Source organism: Filicampus tigris, chromosome 16, assembly GCF_054856515.1.
Source record: "Filicampus tigris isolate MCC_2025a chromosome 16, RoL_Ftig_1.0, whole genome shotgun sequence".
NCBI classification, from domain to species: domain Eukaryota; kingdom Metazoa; phylum Chordata; class Actinopteri; order Syngnathiformes; family Syngnathidae; genus Filicampus; species Filicampus tigris.
Window position 1 is genome coordinate 4,731,566 of NC_141232.1, and position 25,111 is coordinate 4,756,676.

Below are 25,111 nucleotides of genomic sequence, written 5' to 3' on the forward strand. Positions count from 1 at the left end.
TCCCCGCCTGACCTCCCGCTGACTTCTCCACGCGCTTTATTTGTTTTGTATTTGAGAATTGTTGAAACATGATAATAACTAACTGACTAACTAATTAACTAACTAAATAAATAAATAAATAAATGAAAACTTCCCCACGCACCGCTCCCTCTAAAGGGCGTCGCGTTGAATAAAAGCGAACGCTCCCCAGTTCAGGAAGTGCATCAGAGCTGGCAGCCAATCAGATCGAGACACTGCGCTAACGTTAGCATCTCGCTGGCAAAACAACAGCTCGCCCAGTTTCCTGTTTGGATTCAGCGCGTAGCTACCCTCAAATCAATCGCGATGTTGAATTAAATCGAATTGTATTACGTGACTGTTTTATTTGTCGTTCGTGTTTTCCAAGCGCGGCTGAGAGCTGCTGACGCACCGTTGGCCGTCTTGGCTGCTAGCTAACGTACTTCTAGGCGGTGGAGGAAGACGAAGATGGGCTCCATCCTGAGTCGCAGAATTGCTGGCGTTGAGGATATCGATATCCAAGCTAACTCGGCCTATCGTTTTCCCCCGAAATCTGGTATGTCATCGATATTTTATGTAATTAGGGCTCGCTTTATGGCCAAATGATTAATTCTAGTCCTAGGAGGGTACAACACCTTAAGTGTTTGCTTTGTTGACATCATTTTGAAATCGAAGCTCCGCAAACTGCAGATTGAAATATGTCACAATCTCGCGATACAATACTAGACTAAAACTAGACACTCGATTTGAAATGTTTTGGTATCAGGTTGAGTTTATAGAGAATATACCGTTTTGGGCTGTTTTTCTGTGGATTAGGGCCAGTTAGTTTCATGACAATTGAGGTGATGGTTCATGATTATTTATGTGATTGAAAAGTATTATGACCCTCGTCCTGTTTCTTTTCTTACAGGGAATTATTTTGCGAGCCACTTCTTGATGGGAGGGGAGAAGTTTGACACACCGCATCCCGAGGGATACCTTTTTGGGGAAAACATGGATTTGAATTTCCTGGGCAATAGGCCAGTGCAGGTGAACACAGCTGCTCTAGAAACGTCTCAGAATGAAGCATTTCAAGCAGAATGATGTTAACTTGTCTCCCTCCAGTTCCCCTACGTCACCCCCGCACCCCACGAGCCTGTGAAAACCCTCAGGAGTCTGGTGAACATTCGGAAGGACTCGTTGCGTTTGGTCCGGTACGTATGATCAGGCTGACATGAATGGCTTTTTAAGGAGTATGATTGACTCCTGTCAAACGTTGTGATCCGCAGGTATAAAGACGACTCTGACTTGCCGGTGGAGGAGGGCGGCAAACCAAAGGTTCAATATGGCGTGGAGTTCACATTTGACGCCGACGCTCGGGTGGCCATCACCCTCTATTGCCAGGCCTTTGAGGAATTTTCCAATGGGATGGCCGTGTAAGAATCCCTTTTTGTACAGAAACTTCAAATCACTCCTCATTTGTGACCTCATTATGAGAAACCTACAACGACATTTATACACGTGACATTAAGTTGTTAGTCTCTTTCAAGAGCATATCAAAACACCGCGTTCGAATTGGATCTAGATTGTACGACAATGAAATACATTTGCACATATACTTTTTATCGCAAGTATCTCCAGTGGGAATTCGCCGAGCTAGATTTGACCGGCCCTTAGCAATGGCTAGTTGCCATGGATACTGTGGAAGAGAGTCAAGTGAAGAAGAAAAGGAAGTTTGAGTGAGGTTGTTGTGCCACGGGAGGAGGAATGACAATGAAAACAGAAGAAAAAAAGATACATTCTGTTTTGATGCCGTTTCAAAAAGGTGACTGTTCACTGCTAACTAGGACTAAATTATTTAGAAAAATAATATAATAGTGATTTTATCTTTTCTTACTCCGCACAATTGCGATTGTGATTATTGTTGCCAGGTACTCCTCTCTTGTATTTTATTTTTTTTTCATGAACACAAGCAATAAAGTAATCTCATTGTCAATTCCGTCAATGTTCCGCGAAGGTACAGCCCGAAGGATCCATCCATGGCCTCGGAGACGGTCCACTACAAGCGTGGCGTGAGCCAGCAATTCTCCATGCCTTCTTTCAAGATAGACTTCAGCGAGTGGAAAGAGGACGACGTCAGTATTTGCACCCCACAACATCGTTTAAGCAGAAACAGTTTGACCGCAATAAAATGTCCTTTCCGTATGCGTTTTCTTCTTTTCGAAAGCTCAACTTTGACCTCGATCGAGGCGTTTTTCCCATGGTCATCCAGGCAGTGGTCGACGACGGGGATGGTAGGTCGAGGTTTAGCGCTAGACCGCGAGCTACAAGACACGCAGTGAACTACTACCACTACTAATCTCTGCTTTCTTTCCAAGACTGCCTCGGGCACGCTCACGTGCTTTTGGCTGCCTTCGAACGAGTACGTACACATTTACATTTACAAAAAGTCGTTTTTGTGGCTCCAACTCACATTTGTTTTGTGCTTTGATTCTCCCGCAGCACGTCGATGGCAGTTTCTCCGTCAAGCCACTGAAACAAAAGCAAATTGTAGGTTTCATTTCTATTATGAATCAATGAGGAACACCTTTGGATGGGTTTTTGTGTAGAACGAGTGATTATTGCCATTGCATAATTGTGTAACTGAAGAATCATATAATTGTATTTTTTTTAGAAATAAATTAACATACCAATGTGTAGCAGTATCATGATTAGGGTTGAAAATGGTGAATCATTTCCGCTAGCATAAATGCCCTAATCGCTTTTTGTGCCCGCTTGCAGGTGGACCGTGTGAGCTACCTTTTGCAGGAGATCTATGGCATTGAGAACAAGAACAACCAAGAAACAAAGGTAGGCGCATGAAAGCCAGGCGGGACGTTTTGAAAAGCGCCGCGCCGTCTCAAACGCGTCCTCTCGGCGCGCAGCCCTCCGACGACGAGAACAGCGACAACAGCAACGAGTGCGTGGTGTGCCTGTCGGACCTGCGCGACACGCTCATCCTGCCGTGCAGACACTTGTGCCTGTGCAACTCGTGCGCCGACACCTTGCGCTACCAAGCCAACAACTGTCCCATCTGCAGACTGCGTGAGTGGCGTCACGATTTTTTTTTATAGAGGGAGACGCCGCTGTCCTAACCGGACCCGCGTTTCCCCTCCCTCCTCCCCCGACGCAGCCTTCAGGGCCTTGCTGCAGATCCGAGCGGTGCGCAAAAAGCCCGGAGCGCTCTCCCCTGTCTCCTTCAGTCCTGTTCTGGCGCAAACGATGGACCACGATGAGCACTCGGTAGGTTTTTCCTGAAATATATGTAGTTACATATCTAGTAAGGATCCACCGATATTGTTCAGAAAAACGTCAAACACAACACGGGAATTGATGCCGTCCATGTTTACGTGAAAGTATCTGCTGACATGGCTCCTAGTCCACCTACCCAGCAGGTCTACATTAGGCTAGTAAAGTGGTGTCGGTGTCGTAGTATCTAAGCATGTTTTGGGGTACTAGTAGAGTATCGGCATCCCTAATATTTTTCCCTGGCTCCTCCTCAGGGCACCGACTCGGTCCCACCCGGCTTTGAGCCCGTCTCGCTATTGGAGGCCCTGAACGGCCTGCGGTCCGTATCGCCCGCCGTCCCCTCGGCGCCCGTCTACGACGACATCAACTTCTCGGGCGGCGACGGCGGCCGGCAGCTGAGCTCCCCGGAGCACGTGAGCGACAGCGGTCTGCCGAAAGGCAAAGTCAGCAAATCACCGGACAGGTAAAAACAACAAACAGACGTGTGATTGCTCTCACATCGAAATAAGCGTCAACCGAGTGAATTTGAGCTCCTTTGCCAACCAAAACAGCAGCACCAAAACACAAAAATAGCCTCTGGGGACCGTGGAAGTTTTCCCCGAATATTGTCAACGACTTCTCTGCTAGATCTGAACAATTCATCAAAAGTCAGGTTGACATCGCAATGTAGTAGAATACAATTTTCAAATAGCAAAGGCTGTTGGCAATAAGATCATTTTTTTTCAAAAGGCTTAGCAGAAACGTTTGCCAGCGTGTCCACCAACCTCTTCTCTGGTCCCCCTGCCACAGCACCCTGAGGTCGCCATCTTCTCCCATCCAGGAGGAGGATGAGGAGAAGCTGTCGGAAATGTCGGACGCTCAGCCGCACGCGCTCCTGTCCAGCAGTCCCGCTCCCACAGACGTAAGTTAGTGTCGCTCGCTCCCGCGCCGTTGCCCCTAAAACAGTCGAGCGCAAGCAAGAACGCCGAGTTCTCCTTCTTGGCTTCAGGCCACGGCAACCGAGGACGTCGCCGACTCCCCGTCCCCGGATGATGGTGAGTTGCTCAATTTGAAACTTGAGCGATGCGTTCGGAGTGACGCTCATTTGACGCTCCAGACGACAGGATGCACGCCGGCGCCGACATCCTCCAGGACGGCGGAAGCGAACGCAGCAGCTTGACCAAAACGGAAAGCGACGCTCCGGGCGACCTGTCGTTGCCAGGTGAGACACGTGGCAATAACTAATAACTTCCGGGCAATTCCAACTAGGACACTCACCGGACACTTCATTAGGTACGCCTGCCAGCTTGAATTGCAAGAGCTGTGCCAAAACCTTCACTGTGCTAATAATGCTCATTTAATGATACTTTTCAAGATTTAAAAAGTACATCCATTTTAGATTTAAAATGACCAAATGACTTTATTTTTTATTTTGGTTTAATTGTAAGTCAAATTATTTTTCTCTGTAAAAATGTTTTTTTGCCCAAAAAGAATTTCTGGATGCAAAAAAAATAAATGATTGATCTGCGTCAATTATCATTTTGTTGCGAAAGTGCTAAACTTAGCGTAGCTCTTGCCTTGGATGCTGCGGGTGTCCCTAATATTGCGACCGCGGAGGTCATCTCCACGGGAATCGTCTTTTCTGCTGTCAAGTGTCCACTCTGCCATGTTTTGTCTGTCGTCTTGAATTCACCGCCGACGCTTTGCACGTTGGGCGGCGTGCTCCTCTCGTTTCCTAACATTTCCTCTCCTTGCGCTCCTCCACCTACTCCTCGCCGTCCTCACTCCTCCCCAGCCCTAGGTCCCGACTCCTGCTCTATTGGTATGGAGGAGTAAGCGCGGTATGTAGGCTTTGCTGTCCCGCCCTTGCCGCTTTGTATTTTCGGTACGGCCGACGGAAACCCGTCTCACCTTGTCCCCCGGCCCCCGCAGGGTCGTCCGAGTCCACGGAGAGCCTGAAGAGCCAGGGCACAAACTGCTCCAGCCAGCCTCTCCTGTGCCCCGCCGGCAGCTTCCACCGGGAAGACGAGCACCTCCTCCCCTGACGCCCCTCGCTTTCTGCCCGGCCGACTTTCCTTCCTGCCTCCCGTCAGGAAAACGGTATTCTGTGTAAATGCTCTCCCAACGTGGATTCTTTGCGACTCAAAGCACACTTAGTCTTGTTTTAACTCAACAGCTCAACGCCGCATTCAGACATAAATATAGATCTATTTTTAACATCTGTCTGTGTTTTGAATATGCTACTCACCGGTCGTGAATTTTTCAGGACATGTTCTATTCCGAGTGTGTTTTTGAAGTGATTTTTGCACTCTGACCAAATGGTTTATAATCCATTCCAGACTTTTCCATGAGATTATACAAAAAAGGTGCATTAGGGCAACTATGAAAAGAAAAAGGCTGGATTCAATCCCAAATTTGCGTGAATACATTTGAACTTTTTTCTCACCATGTACTTGACTAGTTGAATGACTGAAGATTTTTTTTTTTTTTTTTTTTTTTTTATATAGTAGTGAGCGGAAAGTCAGTCGATTAATCCATGACGTCATTCAAATAAAAGTAAATGATTAAAAATAAACATAGAGTCACTTCAACCCTGGTGAGTACGGGCCAATACCAGCATTATTTTAAGGTATCGGGGTACTTGTAGAGGATACCGATAACAACCGCGGATACCAAAGGCAAAAAAAAAAAAAAAAAAAATTGACAACGAGTATGTCATCCTCGGCAGTAGTTGGCGCTACTCTATGGCATTTTGACACTTGGGTGAATCATCATCTTTGTTAGAATTCTTGTCATTGTGTTAAATGTAATTTTATATACGAAAAGTACTTGAGGTCAGTACTCAGTATCAGTAGGTACGCAAAGGGTGGATCCTCGTACCGATATCTGTCTGGAAAAAAAAAGTGGTATCGAACATCCCTGATAATTAATGTAGTACAAATTGCAACTTTATTCCTGAGATTTATTTAGTCATATTTATTTTTTTTTCAGCATTTTTACGTTGTCATAAAAGTAGTATATTGGTCTTGTGACTTTTTACTGCTTAATTCTTTCAACATACCTTTTTGACTGTTAAAATGGCATCCTCACAATGCTACCCTTTCTCGTTGATTTGTACTTTTCAACGTGGCCCTAATGCACCTTGCTCATTTTAAACATTTTACATGCCTTGTTTCATGATTTAAATCATATGCAATTTATTTGATTGAAATCATATCTCGTTCCTGTACTAAAATTCTGTGTTACTTTTCAAAGTGTATACTTATAACAATATACATGTTATTTAGATGGGGAAAAAAAAACCAAGATACATACATTGACATAATGGACTAGATGCATTTACGGTGTACAGTGAACCCCTGTTATCAAGCCACCCAAAAAGGCTTGTGTTTGCCCATCGATGCCACAAGATGGCGACAGAGCACTTTTTTCGATCAAACATGGCTATGGCCCGACTAAATGAGGCGCCTCCCCTTAGTTCGTCATGGTTGCTTGGCACCAAGATGCCACCAAATAGCGCAAAAGCAATATTTGTATACAATAACTGGCTAACAGGATGAGTCGATCGGGATGAATTCTTGCCGAAAATCGGCAAGAATTCACAAATGCCCAACATGCGAATATGCGGGGGTTCACTGTATGATTGAAAACAACAGCTGCAACTTGAACCCGAACACCCCGTCGCACGCAAGATGCTTCAGCCGCTCGTGCGACGGCGCCGTAGGCGTGGCCGCCTCGTAGCAGCGGCGCCACCGTCTGCTTATGTGAAGTAGTTGCAAGATAAACAAAACGGAGCATTTTGTACATCTCTGTGCCTTGAGTTGCTTCCTTTGCCTGCTCGTTGCCCTGAGCAGCTTTGCCAGTACGCCACATCTGCGCCCAACCTGGAAATTTCATGTACAGTCATTGTAATTAAGCAATATGAAATATAGGTGTCGATTGATTACGTTAGTGCATCGATTATGCTTTGTTAAAGTTTTATTTTTTTTTTTTGTGGCTCCTCGGTGCCATTTCAAGTCGACGCCGTGCCTTCCTGTCCTCGTTCTGACCATATATGGACCTGGTATCCAGGACAACGCCACACTAGATGGTTTGTTTTTTGTCCCACCTGTGAGATGCTATGCTGTCTTTAAAGCGGAAGTCAACCCAAACATATTTTTTTTCCAAGAATATGTTCCCAGCAGGCGCACTCGTTGAAACGCGGCATTCTGATTCATTTTGCGTTTGTGGAATGTAAGTTAAGCAGCAAAATGCACTCACAACGGCCGTCATTTTCAGTCGACAGAAGACAAAATGGCCGCCCCCAGAGATGGCTAAAAACGAGTGGATTAGCTCTTATTCCACAAACGCAATATTTATCAGAATGCCCTGTTTCAACTAGTGGGCTTGCATAGAACATATTCTGGAAAAAAAAATCATGTTTACGTTGACTTCCACTTTAAGCCTTTTGTATGTATGTATAGCAGCATGTGCATAGAAGAACAATAAAGAGCAAACAGTCGTTATGTCAAAAATGTCTCAAGTGGTGCCATGTCATTTGGAGTTCTTTGTCACGCTGAATTTGGATGAGTAACCATACAACAGAATCTCGACAGTTGGAGGATTTGTAGTTCAATCCAAGGTCTCTTAGTTTTTAAAAAGAATCGAACTGTATTCATTTCCTTTCAATTTTGCGATTGAAGGTCTTCTCCACTCTCTGGATTGTGATTGGCCGGCTGCTGGGGCAACATTAAACCACACTAAAGCTAATCCTCCATTGTCGGGTGTTGCCTTCTTTGTGTCACCTGCTTTGGCTCCAGATAATTAGACAGACAGACAAAAAAACCCACAATTGTAAAGACACTAGATAGGGATTTAAGATGGAGCACTTGTAGCTTTTTTTTCAACTCTAAATCCAAGTTAATTTTGAAGTAACTGTGATTTGTCGAATTTGAGTAACAGGATTGAAAGTAGCAGGAGTGGGATTTTATCTAAGAATCAACAAACACATGAAATACAGCCACCAGGCATTTATGATAATAACAAGTTGACACTCCGTGAAGTCAAAGCATTTTGTCAACCCCCCCGAAAAAAAAAGAGATTGTGAAAATAAACAAAATCAAATCAGCATTCTTGGATTCTCTCGAGACGTATGAGGGAAGGTGTTCCTAATATTTTGCCCGCCTTTTTGCTACATCAGGGCATTTGGCACGTGCAAGGTCCCCTTGGAGCCGTGATGGGGTCCTATGTAAACATGCTTAGCCCATTTCATTAGCGGGCCTTAAACCTCTTTCAGGGGGTCAAATCAGCCAGACAGCAAAGCCAAGCAGATCTGCCAGCGTGTGATGCCGTGAGCTTCCCGTGCCCCTCATCTCCAAAAACATGTGCGCCCACCGCAACAACACCAAAGACGCTCAAAGTGCTTTGTTAAAGCTGTAGCTGTTGTGAAATATGCTATATAAATAAAATTGTATTGTATGAATCAACCCCAAAGAAATCAAAATAAAAATAAGAAATGAACTGAAAGTCAATTAAAAAAAAAAAAAAAAACCAAATATTTAAAAATGAATTAAAAAAAAAAAAAAGACTAAAAATAAGAAATTAACTAAGTCAATTAAAAAAAAACAACCCCCCCCCCAAAAATTTAAAAGTAAATCATCGCAAAATCATCAAAAATGACAAATCAACCAAATTAAAAAAAACAATCAATGGAACAAATTGACCAAAATTCAATGAATTTTTTTTTTTTTTACCAACGATAATGAAAAATCAATCGTAATTCTATGAAAAATCAACCCCAAAAAATGAGAGCAACATGGCTTGCTCTGGCAATGTATGATCCGAGAAGTCAACATTGTCTGTTCAGGGTGTCCAAGGTGGTCAAGGCTCCAAACTCCCATGAAAAGATGACCTAGATAAATCGACAAAAAAACGTGCTTGTATATTTTTTACATTCCACATTTCAGCATTCACACGCAAATTTCTGCAGGAATTGCACGTCTACACGCGTAATACTTTTGTAATGGGAGCTTTCGAGTCCCATCTGTCCGAGTGCTACTTGTCACGGGGCAGGATTAAGAGACAGAAAATGAGCAGGTGTCACGTTGGCGGCGGCGACTTGCTCAAACACACTCGACTCCCTGAGCTCACCGCGCAAACACCACCGCCAGGCCAGCGAGCCAACATTCGGCATCATGACCCAGCACCTGAGCGGCTCGTCGCCCTTCCTCAAGCCTTTCTTCCTGAAGACGCCCGTGCGGGTGGTCGGCTCTCTGCGGCAGAGGCGACACACGCTGCCCGCCAGCGAGTTCAGGAACCTCACGCCTCAGGACGCCATCAGCGTGTTCGAGATCGAGAGAGAAGGTCGGGATTGCTACCGTTATGTCCGCATCTATTTTCTTTATTATGTACGTTATTACTACTGCTAAGTAGTACATTTTCTGCCATTTTAAATACATAGATTACTCCGAAACTCGGATGTCAATTACTATCATTAAGTACTTTATTAGCATTATTATGTGCATTATACCGCCACTTAATGCATTTTCTACCAATTAAGGTTTCAAAGTAGGGTTTGAAACGAGGGTTATGGTTTCAAAATAGGGTCGAAACTAGGGTTAGGGTTTCAAAGTAGGGTTTGAAACCAGGGTTAGGGTTTCAAAGTAGGGTTTGAAACCAGGGTCAGGGTTTCAAAGTAGGGTTTGAAACCAGGGTTAGGGTTTCAAAGTAGGGTTTGAAACCAGGGCTATGGTTTCAAAATAGGGTCAAAACTAGGGTTAGGGTTTCAAAGTAGGGTTTGAAACCAGGGTTAGGGTTTCAAAGTAGGGTTTGAAACCAGGGTTAGGGTTTCAAAGTAGGGTTTGAAACCAGGGTTAGGGTTTCAAAGTAGGGTTTGAAACCAGGGTTAGGGTTTCAAACTAGGGTTGAAACTAGGGTTAGGGTTTCAAATTAGGGTTCAAACTAGGGGTAGGGTTTCAAAGTAGGGTTTAAAACTAGGGTTAAGGTTTCAAAATAGGGTTTGAAACCAGGGTTAGGGTTTCAAATTAGGGTTTGAAACTAGGGTTAGGGTTTCAAAGTAGGGTTTGAAACCAGGGTTATGGTTTCAAAATAGGGTCAAAACTAGGGTTAGGGTTTCAATCTAGGGTTGAAACTAGGGGTAGGGTTTCAAAGTAGGGTTTAAAACTAGGGTTAAGGTTTCAAAATAGGGTTTGAAACCAGGGTTAGGGTTTCAAATTAGGGTTTGAAACTAGGGTTAGGGTTTCAAAGTAGGGTTTGAAACCAGGGTTAGGGTTTCAAAGTAGGGTTTGAAACCAGGGTTAGGGTTTCAAACTAGGGTTGAAACTAGGGTTAGGGTTTCAAATTAGGGTTCAAACTAGGGTTAGGGTTTCAAAGTAGGGTTTGAAACCAGGGTTAGGGTTTCAAACTAGGGTTGAAACTAGGGTTAGGGTTTCAAATTAGGGTTCAAACTAGGGGTAGGGTTTCAAAGTAGGGTTTAAAACTAGGGTTAAGGTTTCAAAATAGGGTTTGAAACCAGGGTTAGGGTTTCAAATTAGGGTTTGAAACTAGGGTTAGGGTTTCAAAGTAGGGTTTGAAACCAGGGTTAGGGTTTCAAACTAGGGTTGAAACTAGGGTTAGGGTTTCAAATTAGGGTTCAAACTAGGGGTAGGGTTTCAAAGTAGGGTTTAAAACTAGGGTTAAGGTTTCAAAATAGGGTTTGAAACCAGGGTTAGGGTTTCAAATTAGGGTTTGAAACTAGGGTTAGGGTTTCAAAGTAGGGTTTGAAACCAGGGTTATGGTTTCAAAATAGGGTCAAAACTAGGGTTAGGGTTTCAAAGTAGGGTTTGAAACCAGGGTTAGGGTTTCAAAGTAGGGTTTGAAACCAGGGTTATGGTTTCAAATTAGGGTTCAAACTAGGGGTAGGGTTTCAAAGTAGGGTTTAAAACTAGGGTTAAGGTTTCAAAATAGGGTTTGAAACCAGGGTTAGGGTTTCAAATTAGGGTTTGAAACTAGGGTTAGGGTTTCAAAGTAGGGTTTGAGACCAGGGTTAGGGTTTCAAAGTAGGGTTTGAAACGAGGGTTAAGGTTTCAAAGTAGGGTTCAAACTAGGGGTAGGGTTTCAAAGGGGTTTTAAACTAGGGTTAGGGTTTCAAATTAGGGTTTGAAACTAGGGTTAGGGTTTCAAAGTAGGGTTTGAAAACCAGCGTTAGGGTTTCAAAATAGGGTTTGAAACTAGGGTTAGGGTTTCAAAGTAGGGTTTGAAACCAGCGTTAGGGTTTCAAAATAGGGTTTGAAACTAGGGTTAGGGTTTCAAAATAGGGTTTGAAACCAGGGTTAGGGTTTCAAAACAGGGTTTGAAACTAGGGTTAGGGTTTCAAAATAGGGTTTGAAACTAGGGTTAGGGTTTCAAAGTAGGGTTTGAAACCAGGGTTAGGGTTTCAAAGTAGGGTTTGAAACCAGGGTTAGGGTTTCAAAGTAGGGTTTGAAACCAGGGCTAAGGTTTCAAAATAGGGTTTGAAACTAGGGTTAGGGTTTCAAAGTAGGGTTTGAAACGAGGGTTAAGGTTTCAAAGTAGGGTTCAAACTAGGGTTAGGGTTTCAAAGGGGTTTTAAACTAGGGTTAGGGTTTCAAATTAGGGTTTGAAACTAGGGTTAGGGTTTCAAAGTAGGGTTTGAAACCAGGGTTAGGGTTTCAAAATAGGGTTTGAAACCAGGGTCAGGCTTTCAAAGTAGGGTTTGAAACTAGGGTTAGGGTTTCAAATTAGGGTTTGAAATTAGGGTTAGGGTTTCAAAGTAGGGTTTGAAACCAGGGTCAGGGTTTCAAAATAGGGTTTGAAACCAGGGTCAGGGTTTCAAAGTAGGGTTTGAAACCAGGGTTAGGGTTTCAAAGTAGGGTTTGAAACCAGGGTTAGGGTTTCAAACTAGGGTCGAAACTAGGGTTAGGGTTTCAAAGTAGGGTTTGAAACCAGGGCTAAGGTTTCAAAATAGGGTTTGAAACCAGGGTTAGGGTTTCAAAGTAGGGTTTGAAACGAGGGTTAAGGTTTCAAAGTAGGGTTCAAAGTAGGGTTAGGGTTTCAAAGGGGTTTTAAACTAGGGTTAGGGTTTCAAATTAGGGTTTGAAACTAGGGTTAGGGTTTCAAAGTAGGGTTTGAAACCAGGGTTAGGGTTTCAAAATAGGGTTTGAAACCAGGGTCAGGCTTTCAAAGTAGGGTTTGAAACTAGGGTTAGGGTTTCAAATTAGGGTTTGAAATTAGGGTTAGGGTTTCAAAGTAGGGTTTGAAACCAGGGTCAGGGTTTCAAAATAGGGTTTGAAACCAGGGTCAGGGTTTCAAAGTAGGGTTTGAAACCAGGGTTAGGGTTTCAAACTAGGGTCGAAACTAGGGTTAGGGTTTCAAATTAGGGTTTGAAACTAGGGTTAGGGTTTCAAAGTAGGGTTTGAAACCAGGGTTATGGTTTCAAAATAGGGTCAAAACTAGGGTTAGGGTTTCAATCTAGGGTTGAAACTAGGGGTAGGGTTTCAAAGTAGGGTTTAAAACTAGGGTTAAGGTTTCAAAATAGGGTTTGAAACCAGGGTTAGGGTTTCAAATTAGGGTTTGAAACTAGGGTTAGGGTTTCAAAGTAGGGTTTGAAACCAGGGTTAGGGTTTCAAAGTAGGGTTTGAAACCAGGGTTAGGGTTTCAAACTAGGGTTGAAACTAGGGTTAGGGTTTCAAATTAGGGTTCAAACTAGGGTTAGGGTTTCAAAGTAGGGTTTGAAACCAGGGTTAGGGTTTCAAACTAGGGTTGAAACTAGGGTTAGGGTTTCAAATTAGGGTTCAAACTAGGGGTAGGGTTTCAAAGTAGGGTTTAAAACTAGGGTTAAGGTTTCACAATAGGGTTTGAAACCAGGGTTAGGGTTTCAAATTAGGGTTTGAAACTAGGGTTAGGGTTTCAAAGTAGGGTTTGAAACCAGGGTTAGGGTTTCAAACTAGGGTTGAAACTAGGGTTAGGGTTTCAAATTAGGGTTCAAACTAGGGGCAGGGTTTCAAAGTAGGGTTTAAAACTAGGGTTAAGGTTTCAAAATAGGGTTTGAAACCAGGGTTAGGGTTTCAAATTAGGGTTTGAAACTAGGGTTAGGGTTTCAAAGTAGGGTTTGAAACCAGGGTTATGGTTTCAAAATAGGGTCAAAACTAGGGTTAGGGTTTCAAAGTAGGGTTTGAAACCAGGGTTAGGGTTTCAAAGTAGGGTTTGAAACGAGGGTTAAGGTTTCAAAGTAGGGTTCAAACTAGGGGTAGGGTTTCAAAGGGGTTTTAAACTAGGGTTAGGGTTTCAAATTAGGGTTTGAAACTAGGGTTAGGGTTTCAAAGTAGGGTTTGAAACCAGCGTTAGGGTTTCAAAATAGGGTTTGAAACTAGGGTTAGGGTTTCAAAGTAGGGTTTGAAACCAGCGTTAGGGTTTCAAAATAGGGTTTGAAACTAGGGTTAGGGTTTCAAAATAGGGTTTGAAACCAGGGTTAGGGTTTCAAAACAGGGTTTGAAACTAGGGTTAGGGTTTCAAAGTAGGGTTTGAAACCAGGGTTAGGGTTTCAAAATAGGGTTTGAAACCAGGGTCAGGCTTTCAAAGTAGGGTTTGAAACTAGGGTTAGGGTTTCAAAGTAGGGTTTGAAACCAGGGTCAGGGTTTCAAAGTAGGGTTTGAAACCAGGGTTAGGGTTTCTAACTAGGGTTGAAACTAGGGTTAGGGTTTCAAATTAGGGTTCAAACTAGGGGTAGGGTTTCAAAGTAGGGTTTAAAACTAGGGTTAAGGTTTCAAAATGGGGTTTGAAACCAGGGTTAGGGTTTCAAATTAGGGTTTGAAATTAGGGTTAGGGTTTCAAAGTAGGGTTTGAAACCAGGGTCAGGGTTTCAAAATAGGGTTTGAAACCAGGGTCAGGGTTTCAAAGTAGGGTTTGAAACCAGGGTTAGGGTTTCAAACTAGGGTCGAAACTAGGGTTAGGGTTTCAAAGTAGGGTTTGTAACCAGGGTTAGGGTTTCAAAGTAGGGTTTGAAATCAGGGTCAGGGTTTCAAAGTAGGGTTTGAAACCAGGGTTAAGGTTTCAAACTAGGGTCGAAACTAGGGTTAGGGTTTCAAATTAGGGTTCAAACTAGGGGTAGGGTTTCAAAGTAGGGTTTAAAACTAGGGTTAAGGTTTCAAAATAGGGTTTGAAACCAGGGTTAGGGTTTCAAAGTAGGGTTTGAAACGAGGGTTAAGGTTTCAAAGTAGGGTTCAAACTAGGGGTAGGGTTTCAAAGGGGTTTTAAACTAGGGTTAGGGTTTCAAATTAGGGTTTGAAACTAGGGTTAGGGTTTCAAAGTAGGGTTTGAAACCAGCGTTAGGGTTTCAAAATAGGGTTTGAAACTAGGGTCAGGCTTTCAAAGTAGGGTTTGAAACCAGGGTTAGGGTTTCAAACTAGGGTTTGAAACTAGGGTTAGGGTTTCAAAATAGCGTTTGAAACTAGGGTTAGGGTTTCAAAGTAGGGTTTGAAACCAGGGTTAGGGTTTCAAAATAGGGTTTGAAACCAGGGTCAGGGTTTCAAAGTAGGGTTTGAAACCAGTGTTAGGGTTTCAAACTAGGGTCGAAACTAGGGTTAGGGTTTCAAAGTAGGGTTTGAAACCAGGGTTAGGGTTTCAAAGTACGGTTTGAAACCAGGGTTAGGGTTTCAAACTAGGGTCGAAACTAGGGTTAGGGTTTCAAAGTAGGGTTTGAAACCAGGGTTAGGGTTTCAAAGTAGGGTTTGAAACCAGGGTCAGGGTTTCAAAGTAGGGTTTGAAACTAGGGTTAGGGTTTCAAACTAGGGTCGAAACTAGGGTTAGGGTTTCAAATTAGGGTTTGAAACTAGGGGTAGGGTTTCAAAGTAGGGTTTGAAACCAGGGTTAGGGTTTCAAAATAGGGTTTGAAACCAGGGTCAGGCTTTCAAAGTAGGGTTTGAAACCAGGGTTAGGGTTTCAAAGTAGGGTTTGAAACCAGGGTCAGGGTTTCAAAGTAGGGTTTGAAACCAGGGTTAGGGTTTCAAACTAGGGTTGAAACTAGGGTTAGGGTTTCAAATTAGGGTTCAAACTAGGGGTAGGGTTTCAAAGTAGGGTTTAAAACTAGGGTTAAGGTTTCAAAATAGGGTTTGAAACCAGGGTTAGGGTTTCAAAGTAGGGTTTGAAACGAGGGTTAAGGTTTCAAAGTAGGGTTCAAACTAGGGGTAGGGTTTCAAAGGGGTTTTAAACTAGGGTTAGGGTTTCAAATTAGGGTTTGAAACTAGGGTTAGGGTTTCAAAGTAGGGTTTGAAACCAGCGTTAGGGTTTCAAAATAGGGTTTGAAACTAGGGTTAGGGTTTCAAAATAGGGTTTGAAACCAGGGTTAGGGTTTCAAAACAGGGTTTGAAACTAGGGTTAGGGTTTCAAAATAGGGTTTGAAACTAGGGTTAGGGTTTCAAAGTAGGGTTTGAAACCAGGGTTAGGGTTTCAAAATAGGGTTTGAAACCAGGGTCAAGGTTTCAAAGTAGGGTTTGAAACCAGTGTTAGGGTTTCAAACTAGGGTCGAAACTAGGGTTAGGGTTTCAAAGTAGGGTTTGAAACCAGGGTTAGGGTTTCAAAGTAGGGTTTGAAACCAGGGTGAGGGTTTCAAAGTAGGGTTTGAAACTAGGGTTAGGGTTTCAAACTAGGGTCGAAACTAGGTTTAGGGTTTCAAATTAGGGCTCAAACTAGGGGTAGGGTTTCAAAGTAGGGTTTAAAACTAGGGCTAAGGTTTCAAAATAGGGTTTGAAACCAGGGTTAGGGTTTAAAGTAGGGTTTCAAACGAGGGTTAAGGTTTCAAAGTAGGGTTCAAACTAGGGTTAGGGTTTCAAAGGGGTTTTAAACTAGGGTTAGGGTTTCAAATTAGGGTTTGAAACTAGGGTTAGGGTTTCAAAGTAGGGTTTGAAACCAGGGTTAGGGTTTCAAAATAGGGTTTGAAACCAGGGTCAGGCTTTCAAAGTAGGGTTTGAAACCAGGGTTAGGGTTTCAAAGTAGGGTTTGAAACCAGGGTCAGGGTTTCAAAGTAGGGTTTGAAACCAGGGTTAGGGTTTCAAACTAGGGTTGAAACTAGGGTTAGGGTTTCAAATTAGGGTTCAAACTAGGGGTAGGGTTTCAAAGTAGGGTTTAAAACTAGGGTTAAGGTTTCAAAATGGGGTTTGAAACCAGGGTTAGGGTTTCAAACTATGGTTGAAAATAGGGTTAGGGTTTCAAATTAGGGTTCAAACTAGGGGTAGGGTTTCAAAGTAGGGTTTAAAACTAGGGTTAAGGTTTCAAAATGGGGTTTGAAACCAGGGTTAGGGTTTCAAATTAGGGTTTGAAACTAGGGTTAGGGTTTCAAAGTAGGGTTTGAAACCAGGGTTAGGGTTTCAAAGTAGGGTTTGAAACCAGGGTTAGGGTTTCAAATTAGGGTTTGAAACTAGGGTTAGGGTTTCAAAGTAGGGTTTGAAACCAGGGTTAGGGTTTCAAAGTAGGGTTTGAAACCAGGGTTAGGGTTTCAAAGTAGGGTTTGAAACCAGGGTCAGGCTTTCAAAGTAGGGTTTGAAACCAGGGTTAGGGTTTCAAAGTAGGGTTTGAAACCAGGGTTAAGGTTTCAAAGTAGGGTTCAAACTAGGGTTAGGGTTTCAAAGGGGTTTTAAACTAGGGTTAGGGTTTCAAATTAGGGTTTGAAACTAGGGTTAGGGTTTCAAAGTAGGGTTTGAAACCAGGGTTAGGGTTTCAAAATAGGGTTTGAAACCAGGGTTAGGGTTTCAAAGTAGGGTTTCAAACGAGGGTTAAGGTTTCAAAGTAGGGTTCAAACTAGGGTTAGGGTTTCAAAGGGGTTTTAAACTAGGGTTAGGGTTTCAAATTAGGGTTTGAAACTAGGGTTAGGGTTTCAAAGTAGGGTTTGAAACCAGGGTTAGGGTTTCAAAATAGGGTTTGAAACCAGGGTCAGGCTTTCAAAGTAGGGTTTGAAACCAGGGTTAGGGTTTCAAAGTAGGGTTTGAAACCAGGGTCAGGGTTTCAAAGTAGGGTTTGAAACCAGGGTTAGGGTTTCAAACTAGGGTTGAAACTAGGGTTAGGGTTTCAAATTAGGGTTCAAACTAGGGGTAGGGTTTCAAAGTAGGGTTTAAAACTAGGGTTAAGGTTTCAAAATGGGGTTTGAAACCAGGGTTAGGGTTTCAAACTAGGGTTGAAACTAGGGTTAGGGTTTCAAATTAGGGTTCAAACTAGGGGTAGGGTTTCAAAGTAGGGTTTAAAACTAGGGTTAAGGTTTCAAAATGGGGTTTGAAACCAGGGTTAGGGTTTCAAATTAGGGTTTGAAACTAGGGTTAGGGTTTCAAAGTAGGGTTTAAAACTAGGGTTAAGGTTTCAAAATGGGGTTTGAAACCAGGGTTAGGGTTTCAAACTAGGGTTGAAACTAGGGTTAGGGTTTCAAATTAGGGTTCAAACTAGGGGTAGGGTTTCAAAGTAGGGTTTAAAACTAGGGTTAAGGTTTCAAAATGGGGTTTGAAACCAGGGTTAGGGTTTCAAATTAGGGTTTGAAACCAGGGTTAGGGTTTCAAAGTAGGGTTTGAAACCAGGGTTAGGGTTTCAAAGTAGGGTTTGAAACCAGGGTTAGGGTTTCAAAGTAGGGTTTGAAACCAGGGTTAGGGTTTCAAAGTAGGGTTTGAAACCAGGGTCAGGCTTTCAAAGTAGGGTTTGAAACCAGGGTTAGGGTTTCAAAGTAGGGTTTGAAACCAGGGTTAGGGTTTCAAAATAGGGTTTGAAACCAGGGTCAGGGTTTCAAAGTAGGGTTTGAAACCAGTGTTAGGGTTTCAAACTAGGGTCGAAACTAGGGTTAGGGTTTCAAAGTAGGGTTTGAAACCAGGGTTAGGGTTTCAAAGTACGGTTTGAAACCAGGGTTAGGGTTTCAAACTAGGGTCGAAACTAGGGTTAGGGTTTCAAAGTAGGGTTTGAAACCAGGGTTAGGGTTTCAAAATAGGGTTTGAAACCAGGGTCAGGGTTTCAAAGTAGGGTTTGAAACTAGGGTTAGGGTTTCAAACTAGGGTCGAAACTAGGGTTAGGGTTTCAAATTAGGGTTTGAAACTAGGGTTAGGGTTTCAAAGTAGGGTTTGAAACCAGGGTTAGGGTTTCAAAATAGGGTTTGAAACCAGGGTCAGGCTTTCAAAGTAGGGTTTGAAACCAGGGTTAGGGTTTCAAAGTAGGGTTTGAAACCAGGGTTAGGGTTTCAAAGTAGGGTTTGAAACCAGGGTTAGGGTTTCAAACTAGGGTTGAAACTAGGGTTAGGGTTTCAAATTAGGGTTCAAACTAGGGGTAGGGTTTCAAAGTAGGGTTTAAAACTAGGGTTAAGGTTTCAAAATAGGGTTTGAAACCAGGGTCAGGGTTTCAAAGTAGGGTTTGAAACCAGGGTTAGGGTTTCAAACTAGGGTCGAAACTAGGGGTAGGGTTTCAAAGTAGGGTTTAAAACTAGGGTTAAGGTTTCAAAATAGGGTTTGAAACCAGGGTTAGGGTTTCAAATTCGGGTTTGAAACTAGGGTTAGGGTTTCAAAGTAGGGTTTGAAACCAGGGTTAGGGTTTCAAAATAAGGTTTGAAACCAGGGTCAGGGTTTCAAAGTAGGGTTTGAAACCAGGGTTAGGGTTTCAAACTAGGGTCGAAACTAGGGTTAGGGTTTCAAAGTAGGGTTTGTAACCAGGGTTAGGGTTTCAAAGTAGGGTTTGAAACCAGGGTTAGGGTTTCAAACTAGGGTCGAAACTAGGGTTAGGGTTTCAAATTAGGGTTCAAACTAGGGGTAGGGTTTCAAAGTAGGGTTTAAAACTAGGGTTAAGGTTTCAAAAGAGGGTTTGAAACCAGGGTTAGGGTTTCAAAGTAGGGTTTGAAACGAGGGTTAAGGTTTCAAAGTAGGGTTCAAACTAGGGGTAGGGTTTCAAAGGGGTTTTAAACTAGGGTTAGGGTTTCAAATTAGGGTTTGAAACTAGGGTTAGGGTTTCAAAGTAGGGTTTGAAACCAGCGTTAGGGTTTCAAAATAGGGTTTGAAACTAGGGTTAGGGTTTCAAAATAGGGTTTGAAACCAGGGTTAGGGTTTCAAAATAGGGTTTGAAACTAGGGTTAGGGTTTCAAAATAGGGTTTGAAACTAGGGTTAGTGTTTCAAAGTAGGGTTTGAAACCAAGGTTAGGGTTTCAAAATAGGGTTTGAAACCAGGGTCAGGGTTTCAAAGTAGGGTTTGAAACCAGTGTTAGGGTTTCAAACTAGGGTCGAAACTGGGGTTAGGGTTTCAAAGTAGGGTTTGAAACCGGGGTTAGGGTTTCAAAGTAGGGTTTGAAACCAGGGTCAGGGTTTCAAAGTAGGGTTTGAAACTAGGGTTAAGGTTTCAAAATAGGGTTTGAAACCAGGGTCAGGGTTTCAAAGTAGGGTTTGAAACCAGGGTTAGGGTTTCAAACTAGGGTCGAAACTAGGGGTAGGGTTTCAAAGTAGGGTTTAAAACTAGGGTTAAGGTTTCAAAATAGGGTTTGAAACCAGGGTTAGGGTTTCAAATTCGGGTTTGAAACTAGGGTTAGGGTTTCAAAGTAGGGTTTGAAACCAGGGTTAGGGTTTCAAAATAAGGTTTGAAACCAGGGTCAGGGTTTCAAAGTAGGGTTTGAAACCAGGGTTAGGGTTTCAAACTAGGGTCGAAACTAGGGTTAGGGTTTCAAAGTAGGGTTTGTAACCAGGGTTAGGGTTTCAAAGTAGGGTTTGAAACCAGGGTTAGGGTTTCAAACTAGGGTCGAAACTAGGGTTAGGGTTTCAAATTAGGGTTCAAACTAGGGGTAGGGTTTCAAAGTAGGGTTTAAAACTAGGGTTAAGGTTTCAAAAGAGGGTTTGAAACCAGGGTTAGGGTTTCAAAGTAGGGTTTGAAACGAGGGTTAAGGTTTCAAAGTAGGGTTCAAACTAGGGGTAGGGTTTCAAAGGGGTTTTAAACTAGGGTTAGGGTTTCAAATTAGGGTTTGAAACTAGGGTTAGGGTTTCAAAGTAGGGTTTGAAACCAGCGTTAGGGTTTCAAAATAGGGTTTGAAACTAGGGTTAGGGTTTCAAAATAGGGTTTTAAACCAGGGTTAGGGTTTCAAAATAGGGTTTGAAACTAGGGTTAGGGTTTCAAAATAGGGTTTGAAACTAGGGTTAGTGTTTCAAAGTAGGGTTTGAAACCAAGGTTAGGGTTTCAAAATAGGGTTTGAAACCAGGGTCAGGGTTTCAAAGTAGGGTTTGAAACCAGTGTTAGGGTTTCAAACTAGGGTCGAAACTGGGGTTAGGGTTTCAAAGTAGGGTTTGAAACCGGGGTTAGGGTTTCAAAGTAGGGTTTGAAACCAGGGTCAGGGTTTCAAAGTAGGGTTTGAAACTAGGGTTAGGGTTTCAAACTAGGGTCGAAACTACGGTTAGGGTTTCAAATTAGGGTTCAAACTAGGGGTAGGGTTTCAAAGTAGGGTTTAAAACTAGGGTTAAGGTTTCAAAATAGGGTTTGAAACCAGGGTTAGGGTTTCAAAGTAGGGTTTGAAACGAGGGTTAAGGTTTCAAAGTAGGGTTCAAACTAGGGGTAGGGTTTCAAAGGGGTTTTAAACTAGGGTTAGGGTTTCAAATTAGGGTTTGAAACTAGGGTTAGGGTTTCAAAGTAGGGTTTGAAACCAGCGTTAAGGTTTCAAAATAGGGTTTGAAACTAGGGTTAGGGTTTCAAAATAGGGTTTGAAACCAGGGTTAGTGTTTCAAAATAGGGTTTGAAACTAGGGTTAGGGTTTCAAAATAGGGTTTGAAACTAGGGTTAGGGTTTCAAAGTAGGGTTTGAAACCAGGGTTAGGGTTTCAAAATAGGGTTTGAAACCAGGATCAGGGTTTCAAAGTAGGGTTTGAAACCAGTGTTAGGGTTTCAAACTAGGGTCGAAACTAGGGTTAGGGTTTCAAAGTAGGGTTTGAAACCAGGGTTAGGGTTTCAAAGTAGGGTTTGAAACCAGGGTCAGGGTTTCAAAGTAGGGTTTGAAACTAGGGTTAGGGTTTCAAACTAGGGTCGAAACTACGGTTAGGGTTTCAAATTAGGGTTCAAACTAGGGGTAGGGTTTCAAAGTAGGGTTTAAAACTAGGGTTAAGGTTTCAAAATAGGGTTTGAAACCACGGTTAGGGTTTTAAAGTAGGGTTTGAAACGAGGGTTAAGGTTTCAAAGTAGGGTTCAAACTAGGGTTAGGGTTTCAAAGGGGTTTTAAACTAGGGTTAGGGTTTCAAATTAGGGTTTGAAACTAGGGTTAGGGTTTCAAAGTAGGGTTTGAAACCAGGGTTAGGGTTTCAAAATAGGGTTTGAAACCAGGGTCAGGCTTTCAAAATAGGGTTTGAAACCAGGGTTAGGGTTTCAAACTAGGGTCGAAACTAGGGTTAGGGTTTCAAAGTAGAGTTTGTAACCAGGGTTAGGGTTTCAAAGTAGGGTTTGAAACCAGGGTCAGGGTTTCAAAGTAGGGTTTGAAACCACAGTTAGGGTTTCAAACTAGGGTCGAAACTAGGGTTAGGGTTTCAAATTAGGGTTCAAACTAGGGGTAGGGTTTCAAAGTAGGGTTTAAAACTAGGGTTAAGGTTTCAAAATAGGGTTTGAAACCAGGGTTAGGGTTTCAAAGTAGGGTTTGAAACCAGGGTTAGGGTTTCAAAATAGGGTTTGAAACCAGGGTCAGGCTTTCAAAGTAGGGTTTGAAACCAGGGTTAGGGTTTCAAACTAGGGTCGAAACTAGGGTTAGGGTTTCAAAGTAGGGTTTGTAACCAGGGTTAGGGTTTCAAAGTAGGGTTTGAAACCAGGGTCAGGGTTTCAAAGTAGGGTTTGAAACCAGGGTTAGGGTTTCAAACTAGGGTCGAAACTAGGGTTAGGGTTTCAAATTAGGGTTCAAACTAGGGGTAGGGTTTCAAAGTAGGGTTTGAAACGAGGGTTATGGTTTCAAAATAGGGTCGAAACTAGGGTTAGGGTTTCAAAATAGGGTTTGAAATCAGGGTTAGGGTTTCAAAGTAGGGTTTGAAACCAGGGTCAGGGTTTCAGAGTAGGGTTTGAAACCAGGGTTAGGGTTTCAAACTTGGGTCGAAACTAGGGTTAGGGTTTCAAATTAGGGTTCAATCTAGGGGTAGGGTTTCAAAGTAGGGTTTAAAACTAGGGTTAAGGTTTCATTTATCGTTTTATAGTTTTCCAAAATAACATCGTTTCTCATTTCTCGCCATGACCTTTGCTCGTCTTCTCTCTCACCCGCTGCTGCTCCAGCTTTCATCTCTGTGTCGGGCGAGTGCCCGCTAACCCTGGAAGAGGTGCTGCACTTCGTGGGTCAGTGCCCCGAGCTGTCGCTGGGCTGGTTCGAGGAGGGCCAGTTGGTCGCCTTCATCATCGGCACCGGCTGGGACAAAGAGAGACTTTCCCAGGTCAGATTGCGCCGCCAGTGAACGATGTGATTGATGCAAGTGATGTCACCGTAAAACCAAGTCAACTTTAATTGCTCCACAGTAACAAATTGTGACCTTGCAAACTAACTGTAGTTAGATTACTTCACTGTTGAAAAAAAAATTGGCTTGTCGCATACTTCTGGAATAGGTTTGTTAAATTAACTGTATTAATAATGAATGATATTTATTCACATGAAGACATTGATTATGCTCATGATTTCTTATATTAATGACTAACTTTCCAACGCATCACTGGTCATCAAAAGTTGCAAAACATGAAGCATTAGGAAACAAAAGCTCAAACTGTAGAGTCACACTTCTGTTATCAATTGGAATGATTTGGAAATTACAATGATGATTTCTATTTTTTATTATTTTATTATTCCAACCCCAAAGGAGGCCATGACCCTGCACGTGCCCAACACGTCGACGGTGCACATCCACGTGCTGTCGGTGCACCGCCACTGCCGGCAGCAGGGCAAGGGCTCCATCCTGCTGTGGCGCTACCTGCAGTACCTGCGCTGCATGCCGCGCCCCCGCCGGGCCCTGCTGGTCTGCGAGGACTTCCTGGTGCCCTTCTACCTCAAGGCCGGCTTCAAGGAGAAAGGCCCGTCGGCCATCAGCGTGTCCAACATGCGCTTCCAGGAGATGGAGTACCTGCTCGGCGGGCAGGCGTACGCCAGGCGGAACAGCGGCTGCTAGCCCCGCCCACACCCAGGACTGCCTTCAATGCACTTTGACACCAGCAGGCGATTTTTTTCCCGTCAGACTTTCAAAATACGCAGCTCGCTTCATTAGATACGCCGCAGCCAAGCCAGGAGACTTCCTGTTTTCACCTTCACCGTGATTTGCCTCATGTGCTGCAAATGCAAGCAATTCTTCTATTTTTGTAATATGACACAGTGATTAAAATGATCAATTCAATAAGTGGAAATTGAATTCTTTTTTTTTTTTTTTTTTCTTTCTGAATAATCGGCACCCACGCAGAATGGCAAGTTTCCACTGTGACAGTGGAAGAACATGTCCAGCAGTGTGTGATGATGGTGTTGTGCAGTGCATGAAGCAGAAGTTGAAGTTGAGTGCGCTCACGTCCACCTTGTGGTGCAATGTGTCGCCATCTTCTGGTCACTAGGAGAAATGCTTTCGGTGACAACTTCCGGGAATCTTAAAACAGATATACGAACCGTATTTCGATTTGTGTCACGTGCTGTATTCTATTTTCGTTTTAGAATTAAAAATGGAAAATAAAAAACGTTTTTTTTTTAATTGTTTTTTTTTTTAAAGAGTTTTCCTTATTCGTTCCAGACAACAAAATATAAAATTAAGCTCTATTTCAATGTTGGTGTTTCTATTTTAAAATGAAAATCTTCCTTTGGTTCCGTCGCCTTACTATACATGGTTGTTTTTTTCCCCACAAAACGCCTTACAATACATGGTCGGGTTTTTTTTGTTCTTTTTTTTCCCCAAAAAACACCTTACCATACATGGTCGTTTTTTTCCCCCCAAAAAACGCCTAAGTGTACATTACGAAAAAGGTCGTTTTCTAAAAAAAACAAAAAAAAACGCCTTACTATACGTAGTCGTTTTTTTTCTCCAAATAAACGCCTTACTATACCTTGTCGTTTTTTCTCCCAAAAAACGCCTTACTATACATGGTTGTTTTTATCACAAAAAAACTCCTTACTATATATGGGAGCAAGCATTTGTTAGTGTTTTTTCAAAAATGTTTTTTGTTTTCTATGTAGTGTTTTTTGAGTGCAAGATAAAATTAAGGTCTAAAAAAGTGTAATAAAACGTACAACTATACTAAAACAACTTTAAAATGAACCCGTCATCCATAAAACTGACAAAGACTAAAACCAAGGACATTTTCACAATAATGATAGTTTTATGAACGTAAGATGCAGTTTAGTTTTTTTCCATTTCAGTTATTTCATGAATTCAAGCATTTGTCGCAGTCCAGTCATCTAATTAGCTGATTGCGGGTTGCTGTATCTTGTGTGAAACCCTCCTTTGTTGGGTTCTGTGCGAAAGCAAAGCCCTTCAGTGGGTTCTCTACAGAAAGAAATCCAAGTCTTCTATGAGTCTGATGCCATCTCTGTATGAAATTGCACACATACACGACAATGTCTCACCTTTTCTGGGTTCTGTGTAAAAAGTAAAGCTTTTGCGACAGCTCTGATACAGTCTTTGTATGAAATTGCATAGTTGCAGCAATTTCTCTCTGGCTGGTTTTTGTCACAAGTTCACAACTCTGATGTGGTCTCTGTGTGAAATTGCATAGTTGTGCCAACTTCCATTTTTTTGCTGAGTTCTGTGCAAAAGACAAACCGTTTTAATGCCGGGACTCCCTCTACGAGTAATGGTGTCTCTGTGTAAAATAAGATTGTTGTGGCAATTTTGGCATTTTGCTGAGTCCTGTGGAAAAGGCAGAGCCGGAAAAATGCTCCATCTTATTTGTGCTGACAG

General features: G+C 42.8%; 2 protein-coding genes across 3 annotated transcripts; both read left to right on the forward strand.

Annotated features, from left to right (window-relative positions):
• The first annotated feature begins 200 nt into the window (after positions 1 to 200).
• mgrn1b (mahogunin, ring finger 1b) lies at positions 201 to 7,761 on the forward strand. Of its 2 annotated transcripts, XM_086054822.1 has the most exons (17): positions 201 to 553; positions 908 to 1,026; positions 1,102 to 1,190; positions 1,266 to 1,412; positions 1,994 to 2,111; positions 2,204 to 2,270; positions 2,355 to 2,398; positions 2,479 to 2,526; positions 2,758 to 2,826; positions 2,901 to 3,060; positions 3,149 to 3,258; positions 3,519 to 3,727; positions 4,054 to 4,165; positions 4,253 to 4,298; positions 4,361 to 4,465; positions 5,039 to 5,084; positions 5,176 to 7,761. In XM_086054822.1, the coding sequence occupies exons 1-16, from the start codon at positions 466 to 468 to the stop codon at positions 5,077 to 5,079; spliced, it is 1,572 nt and encodes a 523-aa protein (XP_085910948.1). In that variant the 5' UTR covers positions 201 to 465; the 3' UTR covers positions 5,080 to 5,084; positions 5,176 to 7,761. The 2 variants fall into 2 exon arrangements, with proteins under 2 accessions (XP_085910948.1, XP_085910947.1); XM_086054821.1 differs by lacking the exon at positions 5,039 to 5,084.
• Positions 7,762 to 9,416: 1,655 nt separating this feature from the next.
• aanat2 (arylalkylamine N-acetyltransferase 2) lies at positions 9,417 to 23,344 on the forward strand. Its single transcript, XM_086054824.1, has 3 exons — positions 9,417 to 9,585; positions 22,467 to 22,621; positions 23,039 to 23,344. Exons 1-3 carry the CDS (start codon positions 9,417 to 9,419, stop codon positions 23,342 to 23,344), a joined length of 630 nt encoding a protein of 209 aa, XP_085910950.1.
• Positions 23,345 to 25,111: the final 1,767 nt, after the last annotated feature.